This window comes from Sitophilus oryzae, unplaced genomic scaffold (genome assembly GCF_002938485.1).
Source record: "Sitophilus oryzae breed Bouriz unplaced genomic scaffold, Soryzae_2.0 scaffold_494_pilon_pilon, whole genome shotgun sequence".
Classification (NCBI taxonomy): Eukaryota; Metazoa; Arthropoda; class Insecta; order Coleoptera; family Curculionidae; genus Sitophilus; species Sitophilus oryzae.
This window is the reverse complement of record NW_022147078.1, coordinates 2,069,299-2,081,081: the sequence shown is the minus strand read 5'-3', so window position 1 is coordinate 2,081,081 and position 11,783 is coordinate 2,069,299. Positions and strand designations below refer to the sequence as shown.

General features: G+C 31.2%; 1 protein-coding gene across 1 annotated transcript in view; it reads left to right on the top strand.

The window, feature by feature from the left end:
- Positions 1–353: 353 nt before the first annotated feature.
- Positions 354–11,783, top strand: part of LOC115886567 (guanylate cyclase 32E) — a 35,944-nt gene continuing 24,514 nt past the window's right edge. The window contains exons 1-6 of the mRNA XM_030905798.1: positions 354–466; positions 1,897–2,159; positions 2,446–2,568; positions 2,728–2,914; positions 7,674–7,751; positions 8,084–8,337. Coding sequence (XP_030761658.1) covers positions 367–466; positions 1,897–2,159; positions 2,446–2,568; positions 2,728–2,914; positions 7,674–7,751; positions 8,084–8,337 — 1,005 coding nt within the window. The 5' untranslated portion in view covers positions 354–366. The remainder of the gene's footprint in view (positions 467–1,896; positions 2,160–2,445; positions 2,569–2,727; positions 2,915–7,673; positions 7,752–8,083; positions 8,338–11,783) is intronic.

Genomic DNA, 11,783 nt, shown 5'->3' with positions numbered 1-11,783 from the left:
ACAAGTACTTGTAACTAAACTTACTAATATAAATGTTAACTGATCAAATGATAAAGGCTATAATAAATGGAAAGTTCTGAAGTTTGGAAGTTTTAACGGACTTTGCGGGGACAAGTTGTTAATTTGCAAACTTAACGGGAAAATGCATGCATAATTCAAGCACTATGGTACAAAGAAAACCTTTGGAAAATCTTTTTACACCCATTTTGTTTCTGTTTAAGATTTTGTTTTGGTTTGAATGAATTGAATTTTTATATTAAAAATTTTATTTTTATTTCAAGAATTTTTTTTGTAATAATATTCTTTTTAACTACCCACTTACCCAATATTTTTTATTTTTTTTACAGAACAAGGTTTTCAAACGAGATGCTAGACATTTTCTTATTGGTGGTAATAATGTCAATCACAAGAATCAACAGTGATACTTTTACAATTGGATATTTGACAGGATCACAGAGAAGACCAGGTACGTAGACTAAATTATTTCTATGAACTGCTATGTCCATTGAATAAAAATAACAAAAGAAAGAAGTTTATTAACAAAATACCGTATGATCGAAGAAAAAACGGCGTCAGCGATGGCTATGAAATGAAGATCGCTCTCATTTTATAAGTAAAATTATATGGGGAATGTCATGGATATTTATTTCCAAGCCAACTGGACGCCGTTTTTTACTTACATACGTTTTTTTATATTTTACATACGTATTGACTGAACAACCAATATAAATATATTTATTTTGTTTGTAAATATATGTTGAGGGAACTAAAAACACCAACCAGAATGTAATGAAGTTCATAAAAATTTCTGCATTTATTCCTGGGAGACCCTGTATATTGTGTTAATTAATATTATACAAGAATAAAAGGGACTTCATTTTCTTTTATATAATAACTGTCAATGTATTTTATTATTAATTGTTAATTATTAAAACATTATTGTAATGAAATTCATTAATGTTCCGATTGTTAAATTAAATAAGTTAACTTTTTAGGGTTATAAACTTTGAGGGTGGCGCCCAAGTACCGAACCAAGGCAACTCGGCGTCCGTAAGCGTTCTCAAAAAGGAAGAGAACCTCACAAGAATGATTGTCAAAAATAAGCAATAAATTTATATCAAATAAATAATAATATTATCGATTGCAGGCACGTATTCTCATATCGCCTGAAGTGGTATCAGATATTTAGACATATAGGAAACTTTCGTATTGATATGGAAATTCGGAAAACTTAATTTTAACAGAGGAAAATATAGCCGGAAAATTCTTCTTTAGTTTCTTTATCTGTCTGCCGTAATGCTCTTATTATTTTTTGTCAGATTTATGAACCGGGATCAGCTGCTGTCGTAAATAAATCAACTTTTCTAAACGAATGATAAGAAAATAAGGTAGAAAATGAAATAAATTTCCCTTATTTTTCCAGAGAATTTTTATCCAGTTATAACAGAATTTTTATTTCTATAAACATCAGTAATATTATAATTTCTTTTCTTGCTGTTAAGTGACTGACTCACTGATTAATCACGATCCTGCTCAAAGCACTCAACGTAAGAGGCTCAATTTTGGCATACAAGTTGATTCTAGTGTGTAGAGGTTCGATAAGAAGGGATTTTTCGAAATTCCAGTTCCAAGGGGGTGAAACCACCCCTCAAATATTACAATATTTTTTATTTAAAAAACGGTCAAATTTCCGAAAAAACGCTTAAACACGTATATTTTATTTTGTTTCTTTTTACATATTTTAAGGTTTTTTTAAAATGTATACATGGTGTTTCGAAAAATCTGGTCATTGATTAATCACGATCCTGCAGAGTGTCTTATTTTGGTTAGGCTATTAAGAGTTATCTCACTAATTTAAAAGTGTTTTATTCTGAAATATTTTTTGCTTTATTTAAGGCGATAGAGAATATTCTAGACCAGGACTTACCATCTCAGGGGCCATCTCCCTGGCAGTCGAAGAAGTGAACAAAGGAGTTTTCGGTAAACGTGGACACCAACTGGACTTCCTGGTTGCAGAAACGTACGGTGAAGAGATCATCAGCGTCCAGAAAACAGCAGATCTGTGGACAAAAAACGTGTCAGCTTATATCGGTCCTCAAGAGACTTGCGAACACGAAGCCTTCATGGCTTCTGCATTTAATGTCCCTATGATATCATACGTAAGTTTTTTTGTATCTTTTAAACTGTATCATTCTGTAGAACTAAGAGGTTTTTGAAAGGTTATAGTTAAAAAAAATAATAAATGGAATAAAAAAATAGGTTAAAAAGTTTCGGGGATACAGGGTGTAGAAATTTAATCAAATAACGTCAATATTTGAATGAAAAAAACTTAAAAACTTATGGTTTTTTGCACAAAAAAATCTCAATTTTTAATAATAATTATAATAATTTATAATCCTGTACATTACAAAATCTCTTACATTAAAAACATTATTTTCTTTTTAGTTTTGCACACATTTTGCCACATCAGACAAGACAAAGTTTCCGACCTTTGCAAGAACAAGACCTCCAGATACTCAAATATCTAAATCGGTACTCTCAGTACTCACAGCATTCAATTGGACACATGTAAGTACTATACAAAAACATGTATAAATGTCATATAGTCCAACATATACAAACAAAAGATCAACAAACTGTTTGTTGAATAAACAGTAAAAAAATGTCTCATATATACATATTTTTATTTATAATTTCACTCAATTTTGAAACAAACTACTTTTCTAGGTAGTCCTGTTCTATTTGAAGTCTCCAGAGTACGAGTTCTTCAACATTGCGACTATTTTGAAGGATTCTCTGGAATACTCTGGAATAACCATAGCAGCCATGAAATTTTGGGACACTCCGTATCATCACGGGTACATGGAGAATCCTTTCGTCAAATTAATAGAGGAGACATACATTTTTACACGAAGTAAGATTAGAGGAGGATTAGAGGATTAAAAAAGATTAAAGGATGAATGTAATGATATCCATGTTTTTATGCATGAGAGACTGAATGAATAGACATCATGAACACTACAGAGTATTTAGCAAACACCCTGTAGATTTATCTGGATGAAAAAAACATCCTGATTTCATTTCTTCCGCTTGGCTGATCGAATCAAAACCTTCGACGCTACTCAAACGAGGTTATTTTTCTCTCTTTTTCTATCATATACTTCCCCATTTCTTTCTACCACATATTTCGTTCTTGTTTGATAAATAAATCGTATTTTCCCATCGAAATATCATTAGTTTCTTCACCGATCGGTTTCCAGCATCAGTTTCATAACTTTATTAAGTATTTTTTATTTGGTTTGATTGATCAGTTTGACTTTGGAGTTCTTTTTAACTTTCCGAGAGTTTTCAAAATTTGTATTTTGAGTAAAAATGCGTAGACTTTATTTAAAAAGCAGAATTTGAATTATTTTTTTATTAAAGGTGCCATACAGTTCGCCGGCAGTCCAGAACTGTCGATTATATTATATCGTCAGTTAAAATTTCTCCATACTCATACAGGCCGTCGACAAGAAGTATATGTACACACACCGGAAAAGTCTAGGGATATTACAATTTTATCCAGCCATCGTCAGTAATTTTATTATTTGCATTTCTGATATAATAAAATTAAAATAAACAAATAGTTTACAGGACGTATTGGAAATAAAAATGCGAAATTTACCGAATTTTTCAAATTTACCTAGATTTTTATTAAACTCAAAAAAATACACACATTTTTTTATTCTAAACTGTGAATTAAAAAAAAAAGATAAAACCATTTTTACTTAATAAAGGGTATGGCCTCCTCTACTGTTCATTACAGCCCTACATCGTCTCTCCATGCTCCTGATCAGGTTGTCAATCTCTTCTTGAGGTACAGCCTGCCACACTGCATTCACGGCCCGAACCAGATCCCTACGAGTTTCACGAGGCATACCCATTCTCAAAATTCTTCTTTGAACCGCGTCCCATACGTGCTCCATGGGGTTGAGGTCAAGAGATTGTGCCGGCCAAGGTAAGATGTTTAATTGATGAGTATTGATAAACTCACTTACCACTGCATGAGAATGAAGTTTCTCCCAAAATCATTGGCATATGGTAACACGACAGGCTCAAGAATTAAATTACGATATGTGATTCCTGTTAGAAACCTTTCAAGAAAAACGAGATCGGTTTTTCGGCCTAACTGGACTCCTCTCCAGACCATAACTGTTCCACCTTGATAAGGGTGCACTTCCTGAACATGATCCAATCGAATAAGATTTTCCGGTTCTCTCCATACCCTAAGCCTTCTCGAATCCGGATGAATTCCAAAGCGAGACTCATCCGTGAAGAGAACATTAGCCCATCGTTCATTCGACCACTGAACATGATCTTGAGCCCACAAATATCGTACCTCTCGATTTCCTCTCGTTAAGGGTTGAGCTCTCCAGGGTCGTCTGTTTCTTAAGTTGACCTATCTTAATCTATTGCGAACAGTGTCAGGGCTAACGGTTACATTATGTGTTTCCTGGAGAATTAAACTAAGCTCTGGTGCTGTAAGAGTCGGTCGGCGTCGAGCCTGTGTGCCTTGTGTGCCTTTTAGCAACATCACCACTTTCACGGTAGCGTGCACTTAATCGCGATATTACACTTTGCGTTGTATTTAATGCTCTAACTACGTCGATTTGGCGCATTCCAGCTTCGAGCATACCCATGGCCCTTAGCATTTCGCCTCTGTTAAAATGTCTACGCTCCATAATGTCGTTTAATACTAAACAGAGTTATTTGAATGAATTCTGGCCAGTTATCATAAAAACATAGCCAGTACAGGTTAAATTGGAACAATTGATGCTAGGTGCTTTTCATACATTTGACAAAAAATGCACAAACACTTCTGCAAATATCCCAAATTTAGAAATAACTAGTGTGACTACTTCGTTTCAATCGAAGTAGAAAGAATCGGCCTACAAATATGTGGTTGTTTATTCAAAACATTTATTTTTAACTTTAATGAAATGATATCCCTAGATTTTTCCGGTGTGTGTATTACATATTTATGTCATTTTACTTTGTATCTTGCTAGGCTTGATAGCATTGATGACGATTGTAAACCTTGATGGTAATTTAACATGAATAAAGAATTTTGAATTTTGAAAATTCAATAGCTCGTCTGGTGAAATTTAAACTGTGCGCCATAATTTTTCAACCAATAAGGAATCGAGAACTACATTTTCGATATATCCATACTAAACAACTTTACATCTATTCACGAATTTTCCTCCCATATAAAAATTAAATTCCATCCCATTATTCAGGAACGAATAAATTAATTTTACACCCTAAATTCTTCCCTTTTTTTCCTTCATCCTTTTTTTCTTGTCTGATCAAGTACAAGCCTAAATCCACAACAGAAAGAGATAAAAAATTGAGGAATTTCGGGAAAACAAAGGCTGGAAAATCGGTTTTCCGTGACGGATCCTCGCGAGAACGCCAGCCCCTATGTTTCACTTCTGCCCCAATAATTCTCCATTCAATTTTACCAATTTTCCGGTCTTTTTTCCGGTGTTTTTCTTTATAGACCTTTTAGATGTCGAGGATTTTCTTAGAGGACTAATTGGTTTTTAATTGAGACAAATCAGAGAAAGACGTTATAATAATAATGGGGCTCTGGTTTATGGTTTTTACCGAAAACTGATGTTAGCTATGTAAAAAAATTAAATTAATATGAACAGAATTACATAACTCATTTGTATATGATTTCACTTTCTTAATTCAAAAGCTATACAGTGTGTACCTTTAATTAGTACAAGACAGATGAATCTTTCATCGTGAATATTTCAATAGTTTTTCTATTACGAGCTATTGTTGTTGTAAAACAAAATAATTATTATGAACTTAATTTTTCATAACTCGTTGATATATCAGTCTCATTTCTTTATTTGAAAATACAGGGTGTCTCCCGAATAAGTGCAAGTATTTTAAATCTGAATAAAGAAGAAAGTTGTCGATTTTCGAAAGAAATCAGTATATTATTTCGTATATTTTTCATTTTATTGATTTTATGGAAAGCACTGTTCGTTAAAATGTTGTATCCTATGTTATAGGGCTTGTTTCTCTCTACAATTTCCTGTCTCACAATGTACCGTTTGTGTCCGGGAAGGGATCATAGTTTCATAGTTGTCGATTTTCGAAAGAAATCAGTACATGTATATTATTTCGTATATTTTTCATTTTATTGATTTTATGGAAAGCACTGTTCATTAAAATATTGTATCCTATGTTATCGGGACAATGTACCGTTGGTGTCCGGGAAGGGTTCATAGTTTCATAGTTGTCGATTTTCGAAAGAAATCAGTACATGTATATTTCGTATATTGTTCATTTTATTGATTTTATGGAAAGCACTGTTCATTAAAATGTTGTATCCTATGTTATAGGGCTTGTTTCTCTCTACAATTTCCTGTCTCACAATGTACCGTTTGTGTCCGGGAAGAGTTCATAGTTTCATAGTTGTCGATTTCCGAAGGAAATCAGTACATATATATTATTCCGTATATTTTTCATTTTATTGATTTTGTGAAAAGCACTGTTCATTAAAATGTTGTATCCTATGTTATCGGGCTAGTTTCTCTCTACAATTTCCTGTGTTACAATGTACCGTTGGTGTCCGGGAAGGGTTCATAGTTTCATAGTTGTCGATTTTCGAAAGAAATCAGTACATGTATATTTCGTATATTGTTCATTTTATTGATTTTATGGAAAGCACTGTTCGTTAAAATGTTGTATCCTATGTTATAGCGCTTGTTTCTCTCTACAATTTCCTGTCTCACAATGTACTGTTTGTGTCCGGGAAGGGTTCATAGTTTCATAGTTGTCGATTTTCGAAGGAAATCACTACATGTATATTATTTCGTATATTTTTCATTTTATTGATTTTATGGAAAGCACTGTACATTAAAATGTACTCTATGTTATAGGGCTTGTTTCTCTCTACAATTTCCTGTGTTACAATGTACCGTTTGTGTCCAGGAAGGGTTCATAGTTTCATAGTTGTCTAGAATTATTAGCAATGACACTGATATAATTAAAATGGATTTTTATAATTTATTGAAGAGGAGATTTTCAATTATTCTTTAAAATTATTGTGAACTTATAGACACAGATATAATGCAAAATGTCAGCTACAAAGCAAACGGCAACATAGTATGGTTAAGCAACGTACACCATCAAGACTTGGTACCAAAAAAAAATGTAGAATTTTTATGCAAAATTTAGCCAATATATTGTCTATAACAGAGACCATTTGTATCGATTATGTACGAAGTGTCTTTATTTTATTTTCAAAATATAGCGCAGTAAATTAATATATTAGAGTACCTCTCGAGAATTCTAAACAAAGAAAAGTGCCTCACGAAGTAAGGAAAGTCTCCTTACTTTAAAACTAAATCTTTCATCGTTAAATAAGAGTACAGTGAACTTTAGGGTAGTAAAATATATTTGGAAATGGCTTTTTAGCATTTTCCAAGTCCTCACTAAATTTTATTCTAACTTTTTAAGTGTATAAAAGAGTACATTAGAAGAAATAAATTTAAGTAATTTAATTTAATCTTTTCTATAAAGACTAGGTCTCTCATCAGTGAAAAAAAGTATATAAGTACTAAACATATACTGTTGTCGCCAATATACTTTTGTATTTTTTTAATTTTCAGTTTTTGTAATCTTGGGTCATCATTATGAACATCTTGGATTGATGGTAGCCATGGAACAGAAGAAATTGTTTGAAAAAGGTTAAGTATCTCAAACTCAGATCCTTCATTTATTTCAAAATATATTGGATCTCTTTTAATTAAAAAACTGTTTGTACTAGTGTACACTCAACTTCTTTATTGCGATTTTCTTTAGCACAAGATCACTATTTCAGATAAAAACCAAACCTGGAAGGACAAAGTTAATTCATGTTAGAATTAGAAAAAAAAACACCAAGAAGACAGCAAATTACAGAGTGTTTTTTGATAAAATAAATATTTTCAGGAATGAACAAAAATTCAAAATTAAATAAAGAACATTGAAGTCAAAAAAAATTTGGTACAAAACTAATGTTTTTTTCTTATTATCCCAGGTGAATATTTTGTCGTGGGTGTTGACATAGAACAGTACGACGACAAAAACCCTTCGAAGTACTTAAGAGGACTCCTAAGGGATGCCGATCTTCCCAATGACCCAGTAGCACAGAAAGCCTACCAAAGCTACCTGGGAGTAGTACCATCCAGTCCGGTAGGCTTCGAAAATTTCACAGCCCTTGTTAATAGCTACATGGAGAAAGCACCTTTCAATTTTCCCAACCCTTTGTCGTATTTTGGGGGTGGTAAATTGGTGAGTAAAAGGCAAGGATTTTAATATTAATAAGTTTTCCAGAAATATTCAATTAAATTTTTAGGAATATTAAAGTAGGATTAGCTGGACAAGTTAATGAAGGAGTAGTGCCTAAAATAACTTACTTAATTCAAGATTAAATTTAGTGAAAACCTGAGTTGGGCGACAGATTATAAGATTAAAACTTAAAACCATAGAATACGCATTTATTAAAAATATACAGGGTTGTTCACCACATACGACACGGAGTATTGTAGCTAAACGATGAGATTTTTACAAATTGTAAGTTTTGGGTTCGATGAAGGACTATTAGAGGTACAATTTAAAAATAATTTTACAAGATACAGAGTGTCCCAAATAAGTAAAAAATATCAAAGTTGTATTTTTTAAATGGAACACCCTGTATATTATTACATTTTTAGTTTCTACGATTAAAATAAAGGTAAATTTGATTAAGATTTATTATACTTACCGTTTTTGAAATATTTTCAATTTTGTGAAATTGCAGTAAAAATTTTAAGGCTTCATTTCTCCAAGGGTATCAAAATTTTTGATACTAAATATTTACTGAAGTTTATTTAGTGATCAGTTATTGTGTAGTAATAATAAAAATAATACTACCTTATACAGAGTGTCTAAAAATTTATTTTAAATAATTATTAGCTTCAAACGGCAATAACTTGTTTAATTTAAATGGAACACCCTGTATATTTTACTAGAATCAGATGCACAATTTAATTGTCTATCAAATTATATTAAACCATTTTTTACCTATCTCTTTAAGTTTCCGTAGAAAATGCATTTTCTTGTAATTTAGAACTTATTTATCAATATACCCATGGACTATTGACATTTTAGGTCATTTTTAAAGATGTACCAAATTTTTAAAGAGTACAGATACTAATATTGTCGATATAATTCGTTTATTTCATTAAAAAATAAAAAAAAAACTGTTTAAATATTTGTTAAAGAGGACCAATTAATATGATGCCGTATTCAAACTACATTAACTGACTGTTTGCGTTGATTAATAATAATTGCTCCAAATACTAAAAAACTGAATTTTGTATGGGCATTAGATAGTGTGATAAAAAGTAACACCTTAAAAATGATATTTCATTTTTTAATAAATGCTTATTTATAACAACAAAGACTTTAATTTGATAACTTATTATTATATTGATTTCTGACTCAAAAATCCACATTTATTTATAATAATTTATTAACGAACACAATTAAGTATGTAATTAATTAGTATATGGGCGGAAATAATGGTGTTATATTTAATTAATGGTATACTCTTTTATAAAGTTTTAAATAGTTTTCTTTTTGCATACAAAAAAAAAACATTTTGTACATTTGTTGCTTTAAAAACAATCTAAAATGTCAATATTCCATGGATATATTGATAAATGAGGTCTAAATTATAAGAAAATGCATTTTCTACGAAAACTTGAAGGGATAGGTAAAAAATGGTATAACACAATTTGATAGACAATTTAATTGTGCATCTGATTCTCCTAAAATATACAGGGCATTCCATTTAAATTAAAGAAGTTATTGCCGTTTGAAGCTAATAATTATTTAAAATAAATTTTTAGACACTCTGTATAAGGTAGTATTATTTTTATTATTGCAACACAATAACTGATCAATAAATAAACTTCATTAAATATTTAGTATTAAAAACATTGACATCCTTGGAGAAATGAAGCTTTTAAAATTTTTACTATTTCACAAAATTGAAAATATTTCAAAAACGGTAAGGTTTAAGTATAATAAACCTTAATCAAATTTACCTTTATTTTAATCGTAGAAACTAAAAATGTAATAATATACAGGGTGTTCCATTTAAAAAAATACAACTTTGATATTTTTTATTTATTTGGGACACTCTGTATCTTGTAAAAATATTTTTAAATTGTAGCTCTAAAGGTCCTTCAACGAACCCCAAACTTACAATTTGTAAAGATCTCATCGTTTAGCTACAATACTCCGTGTCGTATGTGGTGAACAACCCTGTAGAATAAACATTCTCAGCAGGCACAAGATATAATAAAATTATATTTTACTTAGCTGAGTGACTTGAAGGCTAAATCAGAATCAGCAATATCAGTGCTTTATTTTTACGCGTTTAAAACTATTTGTTACACGTAAGAAAACATTTGTTACACGTAAAACACACGTAGTTTAATTGGTAATTTTTTTTAATGAAAAATAAGTTGGCGTTAGCGAATTCAGAAATTGATTTACTCTTTGGTTAACAATAACATTTTTCACTATTTTTCAGGATTGTCAAGTTGACGTTAAAATTAGGTTATTAGGTGGTTGGTAAAATAAAGGTATTTTACCGCAGATCCGAAGAGATTTTACTTAAAGGTATTTTATAAACTGAGTGATTTGAAGGCTGAATCAGCAATATCAGTGCTTTATTTTTACGCGTTTAAAATTATTTGTTACACGTAAGAAAACATTTGTTACACGTAAAAAAGGTTTGAAGAGTAATACATTTTCGTCTGTACCTGTATTACATCATATCTGTATTCTTCATCATACTTATAAACTTCTGGTCCTGTTATTTCTCCGGTTTTTTTTCTTTTATTTTAATTTCTTTTCTTCAGGGCGTTTGAGAGTGAAAAAAAATAACAAATTTCCTGTTTAAAAAGCTTGAAAGTTTTCTGGAAAGCCGAACAACAACTTTAACCGAATGGAAATTTAGTAAAATAAAAAGCAGAATGAAAAATGAGGCTTGTGGGTCTCGAATTTTTCAGCCCTGCCTTTGTTCTAAGGGATTTAAATTTTATAGGTCGTTTATCAAGTGATGGACAAAATACAGAAACAGCCTTAGGGCGTTATTCACAATCTTAAGTTTTGTATAACGTGAAAGTAATAATTGGTTGAAAATGCTGTCATGTTATAAGCTTCAAAAAGAAGAGCTTTTTCAAAAGTTTACACTGATTGTTTGCGTGTGATATTCTCTAGTGGACCAATTTTGATGATCTTTTAAGCAATTTGTAGATTACAGTTGAGGATTGGAACCTTTGATCTTACACAGCAAAATAAAACACGAATTTGCCACAATACACTAAAACACTTTTTACTTTTACACTGGACGCGCGTTTCGCTAACCATGTTAGCATCATTAGCAGATGATTAAGAAACTAAAATACAATCTACAGTTTGAGCGTTTATATACTCACTCAGTGGGCACCGAGAGGGCGTGGCAAGATCTAGCCAACCGAGTCAGAGCCCACCAAGCGTAACAGTTAGTAGAGTAGTAGAAACAAGTAGTTGTCTCTGTTCATACTATCTTGACATTTATTAATTCTGATGCTTTCGTATGCATCTAATTGCCTCTAATTTGAGACTTATTTAATTAATTTTAAATTATTAAGATCTATACAATGTTCTTTATCAACAACATGTTGAGCAACTCAAGATTTATT